The sequence below is a fragment of the Lotus japonicus genome, chromosome 6 (genome assembly GCF_012489685.1).
Source record: "Lotus japonicus ecotype B-129 chromosome 6, LjGifu_v1.2".
Lineage (NCBI taxonomy): Eukaryota > Viridiplantae > Streptophyta > Magnoliopsida > Fabales > Fabaceae > Lotus > Lotus japonicus.
Genome location: NC_080046.1, coordinates 5,209,276 through 5,227,990, shown reverse-complemented (window position 1 = coordinate 5,227,990; position 18,715 = coordinate 5,209,276). Strand labels below are relative to the sequence as shown.

The 18,715-nt window shown below is 35.8% G+C and overlaps 2 protein-coding genes and 1 pseudogene across 2 annotated transcripts; all 3 read left to right on the top strand.

Annotated features, from left to right (window-relative positions):
- Positions 1 to 232: 232 nt before the first annotated feature.
- LOC130724663 (probable glycosyltransferase At3g07620) lies at positions 233 to 3,595 on the top strand. Its single transcript, XM_057575941.1, has 4 exons — positions 233 to 489; positions 615 to 853; positions 1,821 to 2,169; positions 2,898 to 3,595. The coding sequence occupies exons 1-4, from the start codon at positions 367 to 369 to the stop codon at positions 3,555 to 3,557; spliced, it is 1,371 nt and encodes a 456-aa protein (XP_057431924.1). The 5' UTR covers positions 233 to 366; the 3' UTR covers positions 3,558 to 3,595.
- A 1,190-nt stretch (positions 3,596 to 4,785) lies between these two features.
- LOC130726485 (membrane-associated progesterone-binding protein 4) lies at positions 4,786 to 11,816 on the top strand. Its single transcript, XM_057577761.1, has 8 exons — positions 4,786 to 4,953; positions 5,136 to 5,212; positions 5,353 to 5,424; positions 5,538 to 5,575; positions 6,169 to 6,212; positions 7,002 to 7,048; positions 10,051 to 10,225; positions 11,528 to 11,816. Exons 1-8 carry the CDS (start codon positions 4,840 to 4,842, stop codon positions 11,693 to 11,695), a joined length of 735 nt encoding a protein of 244 aa, XP_057433744.1. The 5' UTR covers positions 4,786 to 4,839; the 3' UTR covers positions 11,696 to 11,816.
- Positions 11,817 to 13,291: 1,475 nt separating this feature from the next.
- Positions 13,292 to 18,204, top strand: LOC130724053 (pentatricopeptide repeat-containing protein At3g02650, mitochondrial-like; annotated as a pseudogene).
- Positions 18,205 to 18,715: the final 511 nt, after the last annotated feature.

Below are 18,715 nucleotides of genomic sequence, written 5' to 3'. Positions count from 1 at the left end.
TGAAATAAATATTTTTCCTATGTCTAACATGATACGTGTCAACTCTAACTCTAACCGTTGATAAGGTGGCATTTATTCACCTAACTTTACACAATCTGAATTCTGAAATTGAATTGAAGTGCACTGTCAGATGGGCCCAAATTTTACAGGGTCAAGTCAAGATCATATGTTAATTTTCATTTGTTTTGGGTATCTTTGAATTTTTCATTCCACAATTTACTGCAACCGCAAGGTCAAAAATTGGAGAATCCACACAACATGCCTTCCACAATTAAAAACTTCTCCCAAGAATGAGATGAGATACATGGGAAATGAATCAATGTTTGTTTTGAGCTTCAAGAGGATTTGACACTTCAACAAATTAAAATGCACTTGAATTTCGCTGTGATCACAGTCACTGTCTTTGTGGTGTTTTCTTGTATTAGTAAAACAGAGGGTGTAAACTGGATTCAAAATGGACATTCAGAATCAACACTTTCACCATTCAAGGTATGAATCTATTGTCCAATGTTATCTTCTTTGAAAAAAAGATCATATGCATGTCATTTTGGTTTTGAGCAACAGCAAAATGTTATGGTTTCAATATTTATATATGTTGGTGTTTGTACATGTAGGATGAAGGTAAACACAAGCCAATGGCCAATAATGGAGAATTGAATTTTGTTAAAGATGAATTGGCTACGAAAAGATCAATGCAGGAAGGTAGCAAATTGAATAAGGTTGAAGCAAATCTTGCAAAAGCAAGAGCATTGATAAGAGAAGCCATGAGAAGCAATGTCACAGTACCTCCTGAAGATAATACTGAGTATATTCCACAAGGACACATCTACAGAAACGCCTTTGCTTTCCACAGGTACGAACGATATATGTAAATCAAGATCATAAATAAAATTAATAATTCTACTCATATATGGATGAGAAAAATATTTTTCAAAGTACGTGGATTTATAGTAAAGAATAATTTTCAAGCAATGATGGTGTAAAGTTTTTTTACGCAGAGTCAATCCAAATTTTAAAAATGTGAGAAAATTTATTTTACATTATTGGGATTTGGAAATCATTTGTGAAAAAATCTGTAATACAACTTCTTATATCTATTGTTTCAATTGAATTTTTAATTTCATCTAAAATATCTATTTTATCTTTAGTGGGGAACTAATATTATATTAATAATGATGAAAATCAAAAATAAAGAAAAATGTTCATAAGAAGATGTAGATTTTATATAGGTTAACATACTAGTTACTAGTGCAATTTAAGCATAACTTAAGAGATAAAAGTCTCATTAAGACATTGATTTGTCTTGGAGTAAACGGTTAAACTAAGCACTTATAGCAATAAGTGCTTACTGCATAAGCACTTATGCATAAGAAAAATATGCATAACTCAATTTAAGAAGTTTATTGAAATAAGTTCAAAATTGCTAAAATTTAAAATTCTAAAAGAAAAAACTAACTCTAAAGTTTGCTTTATATATCAAAGAGCTTAATGTCATATGAGGTTTGAGTGGTTAAATGACAATAAAATAAAATCTAAAGTTTTTCTTTTTTGAAAAAGTGGACTAACATATAAATAAAATTTAATCATCCTCGATTACCTTTATTTTTTGTTTCTAAATTGATAATTAAAAGATCATTTTTTATGATACCTTGCAGTGGCAACTATAAAATTAGAATACACCTAATAAAAGTTTTACTCTAATGAACAAATTAAATAGACAGTATAAGTTGAAAGTCTAACAGTATAGTAGTTTACATGTTGTAACTTCTCATGAGTCATTCCTTCTTTTTCATATTCTTTCATTTGTTTTTGTCAAATAGGAGTTATCACTTAATGGAGAAGCTCTTTAAAATCTTTGTGTATGAAGAGGGAGAGCCCCCTCTATTTCATTATGGTCCCTGTAAGAGCATATATTCCATGGAAGGAATTTTTATCAACTTATTGGAACAGAATACCCTGCTTCGTACTCAGAATCCAGATGAAGCTTATGTATACTTTCTTCCATTTAGTGTTGTGATGATCCTTGATCATCTGTTTCACCCAGTTATTCGTGACAAAGCTGTATTAGGGCGTACTATTGGTGATTATGTCCACATCATATCTCACAAGTATCCATATTGGAATAGAAGTTATGGAGCTGATCATTTCATGCTTTCTTGTCATGATTGGGTAAATATTTTCAGTGAAGTTTTCTATTTTCAATCTCAAATAAAGTGCACGAATTCATGATTTAAAGAGATAGTGAATCCCAAATATGTCCCTGGAGTTTTTCACAATCACTAAATTAGTTCATAAACTTAACAAAATCGCAACAAGGTACTCTATATTTTTACAGGGCACACTAGACTTCTACCTTTTTTTCTTTTTTTTTCTCCTTCTGCCAAATTAATCCTTAATCAAGGAATGTGACCTAAAAAAAGTGGGTGAATGCTTAATTTCATCCTAGTGTGTAACCGTCGAGAAAGTTAGTCCACAGAAGAAGAAAATACCTCTGCAATCTCTGACTATGTCTAACGTCAAGGAGGTTTTGTCCCTACAAAGATACAAACGTTTTTTTTTACTGTAGTGACTAACCTGACCAACATTTGACATAGTCAGTGACCACATGAGGTATGTCATTTTTCTAGGGAGTAACTTGTCTAAGGTACACTTCAATTTTGAGGTACGAAATTGAGCATTCACTCTAAAAAAAAGATTAAGGGTCATGTTGCTATTTTGATTTGTCTGTCTAATAATTTGATGACCCCCATAAACGTTGGGAATGGACATGGGAATCATTCTGTAAATATTAAATTAAAGTGTGATTGGATAACCCTGAATTGCAACAACTCATCTTGTTCATTAAAATGTGATCAGAATTATATTTTTGTTTCTTACAAGAAATTGATTGTGTTTAGGGACCAAGAGCAACATGGTATGTTAAGGAATTATATTTCATCGCAATAAGGGTGCTATGCAATGCAAACATTTCTGAGCATTTCAATCCCAAGAAGGATGCATCATTTCCTGAAATAAACCTAATATCAGGGGAGACAACAAGTCTTATTGGCGGCTATCCGCCCTCGAACCGAACAGTTTTGGCTTTCTTTGCAGGAGGAATGCATGGAAGGATTAGACCAGTAATTTTCCAACATTGGGGGAACAAAGACCAAGATGTGCTAGTTTATGAGAAACTCCCGGAAGGAGTTTCATACCATGAGACAATGAAGAAGAGCAAATATTGCATTTGTCCAAGTGGGTATGAAGTTGCAAGTCCAAGAATTCCGGAGGCTATTTATGCACAATGTGTACCTGTAATAATATCACAACAATATGTACTTCCCTTTAGTGATGTTCTTAACTGGGATTCTTTCTCAATTCAGATTGAAGTAAGTGAGATACCCAAGCTTAAGGAAATTTTGCTGGGTATATCGGATGATAAGTATATGAAACTACTAGAGGGAGTGAATCAAGTTCAAAGACATTTTATAGTGAACAATCCTCCCAAGAGATATGATGTATTCCATATGATTATCCATTCGATATGGCTTAGGAGGTTAAATGTACGTGTGAAATAACTCATCAAGTCAATGTTATTATATATTATATTATTTTGCAAATGGTATCAACAACTTGATTGATAAGCTAAAGAAATTTTCGATTTTCATCTTGTTATTGAAATGGAGAGGTAAATTATTGTTCTAGACCTAAATAAGACTAACACCAGAGACCCTTTTAGGAAACCTTAGTGAGCATGAAAGTAACATGTCAGAGAATAAAGTTGTTATCATAAATGAGGTAAAAGATTTTTAGCACAATAAATGACCTCTCTTTTATAGCGGTAGCGATTTGAAACTATTTGGACTATTGGGCCTCCAAAATCCTCGGCCCAATAACCTTTACATAAGAATTATCCTAAGTTTGATGCCTATTGGGCGTGCCTTATCCTATGCAAGGGCGAGGCAGCCCTATGCTGGCTGCTCGTTCAGCCTCCGACCGCCATATGTCACCCACACCTCTCTTGATTTCGTCTTCTTGTGGTTGCCTTAAGTTCTTGGTCTAGAGGGGTCCTATATGACTAGGGTCTGCCCAACCCACAAGTCCACAAGACGTCGTGCCTGAAGTATGAAGGCGAATGTGTCTTAATAACCTTAGATATTTCATTCACCAGTTGAGATGGTCCTTTGGTCAATCTATCTGGACGGGTCCTATATGACTAGTACTCACCCAGCCCACAAGACCCCAAGGCATCGTGCCTAAAGTATGAGGGTAAATGTGTCTTAATGACTTGGAGTCACTTCAAACGCATGCTGTGTACTTAAGTTCATCATGATGATAACCCTTCGATTAGTGGTCACGACCGGTACCCGGGGTGTCCCCCCATCGCTCACCCTTTGCATAACAATTTTTCCGACTCTTTCGGAAAAATGACTTCATCTTCAACTATGGCAAGGTGTCCTTTTTATCTTCGCCTAAATATCTTCCTTTTCTTGCTTTAAACATTACATAAATTCAAATAATTAAATCATCACGGGCAAAGAATACTTCTTGGTTATTTTCCGATGTATCACAAAAAAAAATACTTCTTGGTGCCCATATTTTGCCACAATATTTTGAATTTGCATAATCCCACATGCCAACACTAAATTTTTACAAATTTTGCAAGTATGAGACTTAATTTGAGCAATTAAAACTATAAACATACCAAAATTCTAAAAGTATAGGGACAAAAAAGTAATTAACCCCACCCAAAAAAAAAAAGTATAAAAGCAAAAGGATTCGACAAGCTTAACATTAACTAGTTCGAGAGTGTGATTGTTAATGTTATGTTGTATGTGAAGTGAGAAACAAACCAAATCGATGAGTTTGAAAACACTAGCAACCTCTCCTCTTTCAGTGATCACATTTGTGGTCCTTCTTCTCGCTCTCTATCTCAGATTTTCCATCAAATTCGACTCCGCACAACCGGCACAGGTCACTGCTTCTAACCCATAAAATTTCTTTCTGTTTTTTTCAAAGAAAAGTGAAATTCTTTTCTGGGTTTTGAATTTCATACCAGTTGTGCTATTGGGTGATAAAAAATCCAATCTTTTTTCCTTTTTACTACTACCCTATTGGACTAAGTCAATGACTTTGACTCCTGATTTTGTTTACAGAGGTTGTTCAATGCTGAAGAGCTTGCATTGTTCAATGGAACTGATGAAGGGTTGCCAATTCTTCTAGGAATTCTTGGGTATTCCTCTCTTATTCTCCCACATTCTATGTTGTCTCTGTCTCAGTTTTGGACACTGATGCTCTTCAATAGTATAGTTGCACTTGAATATTTATGTTGTTAACTCTAATGTGATATATCTTTTTTATTGTTTTTGATAGATCTGTGTATGATGTAACAAAGGGAAAATCTCATTATGGTTCAGGAGGGGGCTACAATCATTTTGCTGGAAGGCATGATCTTGAACCCTTTCCTCAGCCAAACAATTTTTATTTTCTGATTTGAGAATCATATGAAATATTTCCATTTCAGCTCATTGACTATTTTTCTGTTAATTAAAATTCAGGGATGCTTCTCGCGCGTTTGTGTCAGGAAATTTCACAGGTAATTGAGTTATTTGGTTTGTTAGATTGGTGTTTCTTAATGATTGAATAATCCATTGTCAAGGCTGAGAGAAACTTGATCATGGTCTTTCTTGAATTCTAATCAGATTTATCAATTTTTTTTTATCTGACCATGGACTTTCTCCACTTCTTTCTGGAAAACTTGCAAAATGATCTTCTTTCAGTTGTGTTTGTATCATATATCGGATTTATATCTCAATAACCTTGAAGGCATCTACCTTTATCCACCATAAAAAAAGGTCAATTACTTTGTTTCTGATGTTTTATTGATGACAAAGAAGATCTTCTGATAAATGTGTATATGGAAAGCTTTTAAGTATTAATTGAAGTAAGGAAATATATGAGAGAAGGTTGACAAAAAATTAATTAGGTTAACAATGCTTGTAAGTTCTTTTAAAAGAAATTTAAGGCTCTGTGTAGAGCTTGTGTTAGCCAGATGAAAATGCCATAATGATTGTTGTGTTATGGTAGTACCAAATAATTTCCTGCTATTGCTACTTATAGAAACATATTTTTCTTCAATAATTCAAACATTTTCTTAATCCTTTTGGTTCCTTTTTGCTGAACTTGTAGGAGATGGTCTCACCGACTCATTACGCGGTCTATCTAGCGCTGAGGTTTTAACTTCAATTTCCTAAGTATTCCTAAAATTAATTTTCTGCTGTTGCATTTGATTTTAAATATTTCTCTAGTTCCTTGGACAACTTTAGCAATATCGATTTCTCATAAATTATATTTTTTATTATTTGTGTATAGAATTAGTTTCTGCTTGAAGTTCCTTTTATTTAAAAATCTAATTTATATCTTTTGGCCAAAATAAATATACACGTTTTCCATGTAGAAATGTGCCAGAGAGAACTTGATTCAGGTGCTAATATAATTACTTGAAAGGTGTAGAATCTGAACTTGCCTGAGCAATGCCACCTTGCTGTATTCGTGAATTTTAAATTTACCTATGTAGTATGGTAGCTTGATTTAGGCATGCGTTATTTTTAGTTTTTTTGGATTTTCCTTATTTTATTAATTTTGGTCTCTACCGATTAGTTCATGGATTGGCTTCTTAATAACTTTGGCCCTCCAATCCTTAACCTTTGTGGTCCTCCCAAGTTTTAAATATTGGCTCACTCACATCATGTATTACTTCATCAAGATCGCTGATGAACATTTTGATTTCATTAGAAGTCTAGTCATCTGAATATGTACTATTCTGTTGGCTGTGCTACCTTCGAATATTTCTGTGGAAGTGTGCATTTCTTGATTTTTCTCTACTTCTCTCATTACATTTATAAATTTCACATTTATTTATTTTTTCTTTGAAGTAGTCATACCTGAGTTTATCTGAATACAGATATAGCATTTTTCTTTCTATCTTAAACCTTACCCCGCAAATTACTCTGTGCGTGCAGGTGAAGAGTGTCATTGATTGGAGGGATTTCTATTCCAGAACTTATAAGTGAGTCATATTTCCGGCAAGCTATTTTTTATCCTCAAAGTAGCTGACTAAAGTAATCAATGATTCAGAATGCATCCATTGCACCATTATATTTTGCAAGTTCATGCTTTTCAGCTAATTGATTGACTTTGTTAGATTCTAGACCTTAGACCCTACAAGGCTTATTAGTTATTACACTTTTGGATTCTTTTTATACTGCATTTGGACATTAGTTTTGACGGCTTTCTTAGGGATAGATTACAAAAACTTTTTGCAAGCGCCTGTTCAGCTTCTGTTTTTTGCATTGTTTTATTGTTGTTTCTGTTAGAACTCAACCAAGAACTGATTCTATTCTTTTAAAATAACCCTAATTCCCAATTTGGGAATCAGAGGAAATATATGAGAGAGATGCCAAACACCCTCCCTAATCCTAGAAAGAGACCCAATGCTCTCTCTAAACCCCAAATCCCAAATGAATACCAAGATGATCCCTATTGCTCACTAACGTCTTATTTATAGGCAAACTAACCCTATAACTCACTAAAAACTAATAACTCTTCTTAACTAACCCCGTATACCTATCAGTTTCATTATGGAATTTGTTGTTTAGCATCTTTGGATAGCGTTGGGTTAGCCCTAGGTCCTTGGACAAGTTTTTGTTGAATAGGCTGGTTTTGGTAGAATTAAATAATCCAAAAATAAATAGCGGTTTGTGCTGTTTTAAGAAGGTTGATGGAAACAACAACAAAGAAGATTAAAAGAAGAATTTAGACAACAGTAGGAACTAGGAAGGAGGTGAATTAGATTCACTGTCGTTAAGAGTTCATTCAGCACAATTCTGAAGACTCCCCAAGATTTAAAAGTCTCTTCTGCTCTTGGATCAGGAACCATAAGTTTATAACCCAGAAGATGTAGAAGAAGAGAGGAGTGGAGGTGATCTGACGACTGAAGCGTGTCTCTATATATAGGGGATAAATTGTTAACTACGAAGTTTGGACAGTGGTGATTTAATGTGGATGGTGGACCAATAAGAGATGGACGGTGCTATCGGTGCTTTAATGTTTGTCACAAGGTAAACATTTAACATGTGGAAAATGTGATTGTAAAACTCGAAAGTTGATGACTCAGGTAAAAAGACCATGAGGCCCAATTGTTTAGCGCATACTAGGGGGGTAAATCAGACAATTTGCACTGGATTTAGTCAACTGTGGCCCGAGCTCATGCGTGGGAGCCCAATCCTCTCCTTGGCCATTTTTACCTCATCTGAGTTAAGTTCGGTGTATAAACTCTCAAGCAATTCTTGACACAAGCAATATGGGACTTCTATGTTTTGAAATGACTCATCGTAAAATACCCCATAGTTTCAAAAGCTTAGGAGGATATTTTAGAAGGAATTTCAATGAGTATCTTTTGGGTTACCACTATGGTATTGATGCTTTTGTTAGATATCATGTACTGGGTCAACCCCAGGGTTTAGATACCTTTTCACCTTCATTGGTGATTCCTTGCACCTGATTATTTTTAATGAAAAATAGGTCAGAGTTGTTCCCACAGTAGTTTTACCATGAAGTGAAACACAATTTGGTGTTCGTATTCTCACTTTACGTAGTGATAACGCCTGTGAATACTTGTATATGTCCATTCAATCCTTTATTTGCATGTCATTCTTCTCCAAACATCATGTGCTCACACGTCTCAACAAAATGGGGTTGCTGAAAGGATAAATCGTCACCTAATTGAAACAACTTGGACACTTTTAATCCATGGTAATGTTCCTCGTCATTTATGGGGGATATTGTCCTTACTGCTTGTTACCTAATTAATTGGATGACCTCCTCAGTCGTTAATAACCGAGTACCCCATTATGTGTTTTTTCTTCAACAGGCCTTGCATTCTTTGACTCCTCGTGTATTTGGGTCTACTTGTTTTTTCTTTCCATAATCTCAGTCTGGGTCTCAATATACTTTATGCTCAGTCTCATAAGTGTGTCTTCTTAGGTTACACTCTATCTCATCAGGGTTATAAATGTTACTCTCTGTTAGGACTTAGGAATAAGTGACCGTTAGCATTGCCGGAGACTGTTAGAACTGTTAAATTCTGTTAGTAAGTTCACAGTTTATTTTTGCACTGTTGTGACAGCTGTAACTAACTCTATGTGCTGAATTTGTAAGGGTTCTCTTGGATGCTATCTTTCTCAAGCTCTAGATAAGAGCATTATAACACATGGTGCTGATTCATTCAATACAGAAATATTCAGATTCACTTACTTTTCTCTCTCTCTCTCTCTCTCTCTCTCTCTCTAGTTTCTCAATATGGTATCAAGAGCTTCTTCTTGATCCTCCATGGCTTCCACACCTGTTTCTGCGCCTGGAAGCACTTTTGCTTCCAATTTTGCTTCCTTCACCTTCTCTCATCAAATCACAATTCTACTTGATGAGAAGAATTTCAACTCCTGGAAACAACAAATTGAAGAAGTTCTTCGAGGTCACATACTCCATAGATTTTTGGTAAATCATGTGATTCCCCTCAAATATCTGACAGAGGAAGATAGAGTTGCAGATAATGTCAATCCTCTATACAGTGAATGGGAACAGCAAGATTCACTACTCTTTACCTGGTTACTTTCTTCTCTTCTTCGATACTGCCTCATGTGGTGTGTTCATTCCTGACAAATGTGGAAAAAACTTCACAGCTTCTTCGATGAACTCGCCAAAGTACAATCTGGTGTTCTTCGCGCAGAATTGAAGAATATTTCAAAAGGGCTTTCGCCATTATTAGAATTAGTTTAATGTCGCCAACATGTTAGTTCTACTCCTAGTTTTAACTGATTCATCCACACATGATGCGAGGTTTAAGTCTAATTTGCTTACTTTTAGAAGGCCGAAATTAGGTAGGAAAAAAACTGGGGGACCAAAATAACATATAGTTCAAGCTAAGAGACCAAAATTGCAGTTGAGCCTAATTTATTTTTCTAGTCTTTTTTTTTTTACAAGTCTAGTAATTATTTTATTTTATTTGTTTAGGTACGTTGGCAAACTAGTTGGTCGATACTACGATAGCCAGGGAAATCCTACTAAATACTTGAAAGGGGTTGAAGCAAAGGCCGCCAGAGGTGCACAGCTTCTAGAAAAGCAGAAGACTGAAGAGGCTAAGCAACCTGCATGCAATTCAAGATGGAGTCAAGATGAAGGTGGAGAGGTATACATTGATATCATTGTTCTAGATCAGCTTTTTTACAACTTATGCTGTTTCTCCCAATCACAATTGGGTATGTTATACATGAGATTGGTGGTGAGTCATGGTTATCCTGTTTCTTTTTTTTACTTTTGGATACATGGTTATCCTATTACTTTTTAAGTTCCTTATATTTTACGTCCAAACTACCTTGTTTATGAAATCAAATAATATGGAAAACAAATGAAATAATATAGTGGGCTAAGGGTGTGTTTTTGAGTTGAGTTTTGAGTTTTGGAAAGGAGGGCAGAGAGAGGCTTATGAGAAGCCCTCCCCTTGTTTGGGAGATTTTAAAGGGGGGGGAGGCTTTGGGGTATTTCTAAAAACCCTCTCTTAGTTATATTTTTTATTTCCCCCAAATTGGGGGGTTTTGGACTCCCAAACAAGGGAAGAGCTTAGTCTTGCGCTCCCCTCCCATTCCCCTCAAAGTCTTCCCCTCCCCTCCCCTCCCCTAAAAGCTCACAAATACACCCTAAATGAATAGGATAAACATATTAAGAAAACTTTCATGGAATTGATAATTTTGATTAGCTTTGAATTTATTAGAATGAGCTGTCCTATTAAATAAAAAAACGAAATATTTGACCGCTAACTTGTCATGAGTAAGACGTGCATGTTAGGATCAGCGGTGTGAGAATTGATTTTGGTAAAAAAAATTGAAAGCGATTTTGGTAAAATTGATTAGGCTAAAAGCGAGTTAAAGTGAACTGAAAGTGAAGTGATTTATTCTAGGATACATCTATAGGAAAGATGATTTCTATAGGGATGTTTTAAAATGTAGTTATGAAATCCCATACTAAGTTGATTGTCATAAATCTACATAACCACCTCCACCTAAAAGTGATTCTGGTCAATGGGAATTGATTCTAAGGCTATCCAACATGGAACCAAAACACGCACTCCAAAGCACTTAGCCACACTTTGGTTTGATGAACTTCAGAAAAATGTGTTCTTATTTGCTGAATGTGACTTGCAAAAGATAATATGTGGACCCATTTCCTTATGGAAACTGCAATTGCAAGATGAACTTTATTGCTATTGTAACTGTGTGATGCAAATAGCAGTTCTGAACTTTGTATGATGGAAAAAAGAGTAGCTGGTGACTGGGATTGAGCTTATTGAGCTTATATATATAACAGGCTTTCCCACACATAGGTGCTGGAGAAGGCATATTGTTTGTTCCAACTGAAATTTTCAGCATATTTTCCACACATAGATTAATGCAGATGTTTAACATGTTGACACTGGTTTACCACTTCTGTTCAGGTATGGTGTGAAGTTGGCTACCCTAGGTTGGTTCAGAGGCCACTTGAAATTGCGATGACCGGGAAGATGAGCAGGCGTTGTGCTTGCTTTGAAGAGTCTCAGCTGGGCCAAACTGGTTTAGAACTATATGAAGGGTGTGATTACCATGCTAACAGGTGTAAAGCCTAATCAATAATCTAACACCCATAGGGAAATTCCTTTATGGGGTATATGTATGTATTTACATGTGTGCTCAAATATGTATACTAAAGTTTAATTTAGTGAAGCTGGGGATTTTTTGTCATGGCAACTTTTGTTATTCCTTTTTTCTTCTGTCATTTATCTTATTTTTCAGAATAATTTATATGTATGGACCGTCAACCAATCAGATTTATAAAAAATATGGTATAAACAATTTTTATTTACTTTAATTAGTTTATGTGGCATATTTTTTAAATCTGAGTGGTTAAATGTGTAAAACTTTTTACTAACAATGTAGGTATATTATTCTATCCCCCCCCCCCCTCAATTGTATATTTTTTCAAATTTAATTTCGTCATTTAATTATATGAAATTAATTTTAATAAACTTAATTTCATATAACTGTAAAACAAATGGACTTTTATCTTGTAAACGTTTTGGGTGTAAACAATGGAGTATAAAGTGCTTCATTTTATTACTATTACTAATATTTTTTCCAAACTAGTGAATATTTAAATTTAAAGTTTTTTATTACAGCATAAATTGTAAATGTTTTTTTTACGTATTTAACGGATATCTCACCACATTTGAGGTAAGACCAGGACATAGCGGCACAATAGTGCTATAGCATAGCGCCTTGGGGTTCAACATTACTATACTATTCACCACTATTTGCCGCTATAAGGGGTCTTGGGTCCCCTTAATTCACCTCCCTTTCCTCAAAAATTAAATCAAACATAACAAGTTTAAAATAACTTCTCCCCTCTTTTTTGTTGCTTTCCAACCAAACACTATAATATACTTCCTCAATTCCTATTTAACTGTCCACTTTAGTGGAGACACACATATTAAATGTGTGATTAATTTTGTTGATTTTTAGAAAGTGATGATTATTTTTCTATCTTACTCTTTAAAGTATGTGTTATATCTCCTCATTTATTGTACTGACAAGGGTATTTGTTGTAAAAACATCATTTAATACTCTCTTAAAATGCTAAGTTGACAGTTAAATAGGAACGGATGAAGTATTAGAGCATCTCCAATGCAAGGTTCTTAGTTCTTATTTTTGAGTTAAGAACTAAGAACTAATAACTTTATCATTGGAGGTGGTGACGTGAAGCTTTTAGTTCTTAAAAATAAGAACTCAGTTCTTATATAAGGAGTTTTACTTTTTGAGTTCTTAGCTTAAAATATTAATTATTTCTCTCTCATCCAAATTACTTTATTACTTTATGAGTTTTGTTTTTTACTTTATGAAAATAAAAAGTATAAATAATGTGGTTGATGTGACCAAATGAATAGTAGTAAAAATTAAGAACTAAGAACTCATGGTTAGAACAAAATTGCTTGAGAATTACTTAAGCACATGTGGCAATACGAGCCCACATGAATAGTGCTAAGAACTAAGAAATAAGAACTACCATTAGAGATTAGAGATGCTGTTAGTGATGCCATGTAATCACATTTTTTAGGGGAAATGATACATAGAAGTGGAGTTAAGCTGGTGACAAATCCTAACCATTCATTAGAAAAAAACATCGTATCCAACGGGTGGGAATCTTGGTATAGATTAGTTCGAGAAGTCCGAGGTGAACAACAGACACAGCATCATCAAAGAATGAGAGTGAGAGCGTTACAGGATACTGAGACTGAGAGGGTGTGGAGGTGGATCATTGCAAGACATGGAAATGCCATTCGCAGCTACAACCACAACGTTCTGTCACGAATTCAGACCTCTCTCTCTAATTTTCTGGTGAACCCTCCACCCCAATCAACTTTCCATTTCCCTCAAACCTCATATATTTGCAACAATGGCAACAACCCTCGATTCTTCTGTCATGGAGCCACTGATTCCACCGTTGATTTCGAAAATGGGGTCTCCCTGTTCTCTTCACAAAACGATTCTGCTGGTGTTCTTCAGAATGGTGATGAACAAGGACGTGTTGTGGAAGAACAAGAAGAAGGGTACCGGGTTGATGAGGGAAAGTTGGAGAATGTGGTGAGTCTTCTTCAATGTGACGATGCTGCTGATGGGTCATTGGAGTCATGTCTTGATGCAATGGCTTTGACTGTGGACCAAGACTTTGTCATCAAAGTGCTCAAAACAACCCCATTTGGTTTGACTGAGAATCTTTTTGAGGTTTTGTAGGTGGGTTTGGAAGGAGAAATATATAAACGTCACAACCCCAGTTGTTGAGGCCCTTGTTTCTGCAGCACTCAGCACAAGGGATCTGAGGAAGAAAGATATGTACTTGCTGTGGGACTTGGTTAAAGAAATTGGGGAGAAAGAGGATAGAAAGATATGTACATTCTCAATGATTTGATATTTTCCTTCTCAAAATTGGGAAAAGGGAAAGCTGCTTTGGAGGTATTTGAGAAATTTGAGGTCTTTCAGTGTGAGCCTAATTCTTTCACATATTATTTAACAATTGAAGCTCTTTATAGGCGTTCAGCTTTTGATTGGGCTTTACCTGTATGTCAAAAGATGCTTGATGCTCGCAGCATTCCTGAGTGGTACAGTGTTGGTGACTTATTAGTTTGGTTGTGTAAGGGCAAAAAGCTTAAAGAAGCACATGCAGTGTACAAAGCAGCAATAGAGCTAGGGAAGTACCCACCTATGCCTTATATTAACTTTTTGGTTGCTAAACTCTCTCAGGAAAATGAAACTGTACCACTGGCTTTGGAGGTGTTGAAAGAGATCCCTGGGGACAGGAGGGAACTTGCCAAAAAGCGGTTTCCGGCTGTTGTTCGAGCCTTGTGTAGGGTTAAAGATGTTGGTACAGCCAAGCAGTTGATGTTGGAAATGATTGCAGACGGTCCGCCTCCTGGAAATGCTGTGTTCAATTTTGTTATTACTGGTTATTGCAAAGCTGGGGAAATGGAACAAGCTGTGGAGATGATGAAGCTACTAGAAAGTAGAGGTTTGAGGCCAGATGTGTACACATATGCTGTTATTGCTAGTGGTTATTCAAATGGCGGTGAGATGGAAGCTGCCAGGAAGATCTTAGAAGAAGCTAAAAAGAAGCATTCTGTGTTAACCCCTGTGATTTATCACTCACTAATTCGTGGATATTGCAAAATGGAACAATTTGATGAGGCTGTAAAGTTGTTGACTGAGATGAAGGAATTTGGTGTTCGTGTCAATGTTGATGAATACGATAAGTTGATCCAGTCTCTCTGCTTGAAAGCTATGGATTGGGAAACGGCTGAAAAGCTGCATGCGGAATTGAAAGAGAATGGTCTATATCTCAAGGGAGCCACACGGGCCCTGATTAGAGCTGTCAAGGAGATGGAAAATGAGGTTGTGGAGTCTTAAATCATTAGTTCAGTGGCCTAAACATTGATGTGGGGAGGCTGGTATTTGTGACCCTTTTCTGATTAGCTCTTCATTTTAACTGGAGTTTGCGATCCCAATGCAAAAGCCTATTGAAAGGATACAATTTTGGAGGTAATTGTTAGCATGTTTGATGCCTTAAACTGTTTTTTTAATATAATCAGACTTCTTTATTTCGTCCGGTTTAATTTTGATACTGGTACAATCAAACTATTTTAAATTTTTGCTAGTTAATGTCAGATATAATGAAAGCCCTGTTGTAGTGCTGCTTAGTATATATATAAATTATACAAAATATAGGCAAGAGCTATCCCGGGCCGGCCATCCCGCTATCCGTTATTCTGCTATCCCAATTTTGGGGCCGGCCGCTACGCTTTGGGATCTAGGATTGACAATATAGGTTTGTTAGTTTCATAAAGCTGGGATCAGCTGCTTAAGTCTTGTCTCCTGTATCTAAGGATGGTGGCCTTGAGAGAGTGTGGTGGAGACTGGAGAATAAAAATGGGGATGTTACAGTGTTTTGAAGAAGCAAACAAAATGTCGGAGTCAGTCATTGGGAATCAAATGCGGCTGAGAGTCAGAAGTCTTGTCCCCATACTTTTTTAAGATGTACTATACTTATGAAGGCAGATAACAAAAATATTACCTTTTCCAAATACTCCCAGTGCTGGTCCAATAATGAGATTCAGGCACTATGATGCACTGACCTAAAATAGATCATATTTCAGTTATAATGATGGAAATGCAGTTCTAATAAATTTAAGTGGACAAGAATTGATGGCTAGAGAGTCCAAGAGCTTGGTGCTCAAATAAAGAAATTTGTCAAATGTGAACAGAAGTACAGCGGTCAGTTAAATAGGAACTAAGGAGTTTTATTTAACATTATGCTTGTGTGATTTAGTGAAACCTTGAATGTTTTCATTTTGTTGGGGCTACTAAGAGGGCGTTACAGTTCAGTTTACAATGCAAAGGCATTAACTTAAACATGACTTCAGCCTGCTTAAGTGACTTAGTGAAACCTTGAATATTGATGATATTAAAATGGCTTACTGGTTTATCTTCAACTGCGTTTTACATCTGCATTGAAGCCATGACTCTAATACACATGACTATTGTTTAACTATATGCTTATGCTTGGTTCTTGGAATTGATTCACATTAGTATAAAACATGTCAGCACATGCATTGTAGTGTATTAGGTATGATTTTCTATGTTGGAACTGAATAAAAGTTGAGCTTATATAGGTAAAAAAAAAAACTTTTGGCATAAAGAACTACTGCCCGAGTTTCCCACCACAACATTACCATAAGTGTGAAAAAAAAAGTTGAACAGAGCTGCCCTTGTTTTGATTATTAGTTGGTTTTTAGAGCTGTGTCATATCATATGTACCAAACAGTGGACAAGATAATTATACTGGAACTTGTGTTATTGTTTGTTTTCATGATAATTCTGGATATATAAGTGGTTAACTAGTAATTCTTTGCATTTATGTGATGTAACTGATACAAATGCTTGACCCCTATTCTTTTCCATGTTCCTCCTGTCTCATTTTTTATTTTATTTTTCGGAAATACTCCTGTCTCATTTTTTATTCCTTCTAACACTTCCCTTATTAGGTTATTGGCTCCAACTTTGTGACTGATACAAATGCTTGACCCCTATTCTTTTCCATGTTCCTCATGTCTCATTTTTTATTCCTTCTAACACTTTCCCTTATTAGGTTATTGGCTCCAACTTTGTGTTGTTTAGTATGCGTACTATTACTATGGGCTGATGGATTTTGATGTTGCCTACGTATTGGACCAAAATTTCTGGTCTTAGTTTGTTTCTCAGTTTTGCACTGGTTTGAGCTTTGATTTTGCACACTACTATATTGCATAGTTTTTCCATTATATTGGATTTTGCATACTAGTATTTGAAGGGTTGGTTTTGGCGCCATTTAAACCTCTCCATACTTTATTTTGGGCCTATAATCTGTTGGAGCTTAGCAGCCTGGATCAGTGTCTTAATTAACTCTCCTGTAGTCAGTGGCTTTTTCAGATTTATGTGGAGCCTTACCCCCAAAACTGTAGAGTAAAACTTACCCCCAAAACTAGTAGAGAAGAATATGAAATGCAGTGTCATTCTTGACAAATTCACCATGTGATCACAAGGGTGGAGCCAAATGAAATGCAGGGTCATTGGCAAGGGCAGGCCTCCATATAACACTGAGGGAAATTGCCCGCACAAGGTTTTAGTCACCCCCCCCCCGGCGCAGTGTGTGTGTGTATATTATATATTAGTTCTTCATATTATTTGATCAAATAAATTTTTACACTCCTATTTTGTTACTCTTCATTTTTATATTTATTCTTGTATTTGTTGATATATTTACTTTTAGAATCTGTTTTGATACTGTTTCCGTGATGAGGTGGTTTGTGGTGGAGGTTGTGTCAGAGGTGAAGAGGTTGTCCTGGAGGGTTTTGGGGTTTTCAGTGATGGAGGTGGTGTGGTCTGCGTCCGGCAGATGTGTGGGGTGATGACGCGACGACATGGTCACGGCGGAGAGAGGGTGGTGCTGGTGTAGCGCGGCTGTTGTGAATGCACAATGAAAGGTGGCTGCGGCGAGTTGGGGTATTAGTGGGATCCAAGGTTTTCTATTGGGAGGATCCGTTCAGGTATGTTACTTGTATATTTCAGGCTGTTAGGAACTATAATACATGTGTTGGTTGTAACTGAGGAAGATCAATCTATGTGATGACAGGATTAAGATGGGGGCATTTGGTGGTGCAACTGTCTAGTGTAATTGCTTAGTACTCATGCCTTCTGTTCTGTCTATCTTCTATGTTATACATTAACAATACTAAATTTCTATCATTGAGCATTATGTATGTGGTTCAGATTTCAGAGTGAATGAAATTGATCTCTTTTCTTTTCTAATACTATGTGGGATTTGCCTTTCATCCAGAGGAGAGTCTTTGCTGGCAGGAACTGCTGGAGAAATAGGGAAAATTAAGTGATGAGACCAGTAAAGTTTTCTTGGCTGAGGCTTATATAAAGTGATGAGACCACTATCTTTTGTTTGTTTGTTCCTTTTCATGTGTTGTTTATTGATGGACCCTATGCAGCAGTCGCAGAGGTCATGCTTAACATTCACCAATACCTTTCTGCATTCATGGTACAAGGAAGTGAACAAAACTCATTGAGAAAGTACATTGCAGTTATGTAAAAATTAAACACTTTACAATAATTATGAGCACTGTGACAGCCAACAAAACTCAAAGGAAGTCTTGTTGATAATTATCACGAAGCACATTAATTTGATGAAGAATGATTTTACTTTTGCCTATCTTACTAATAATCTCAGGCAACAGCCAACAAGCGGGAAAGTAGCACAATAATTTCTCAAAGAATAGTACCGTATTGAATCAACAATATCACTCACCTTCAGAGTTTTTCTCTATTTATTTTTTGTACTATTTATCTATCACCTGAACTTTTTTAGCAAGTATAAAGAACATCTTTTAATCACTGGTTCCATGTACTTTTCAAGTGGTAAGAGCTAAGGGACATATAGGTTGGGTGAGGTAGGTCCAGAAATCAATCCCTCATCCCTAGATGGTGCAATTTATCTTTCTGATGTAAAAAAAAAACACATTTGATCTAATTTATTTAATAAGTTATTTTGTGTTAGT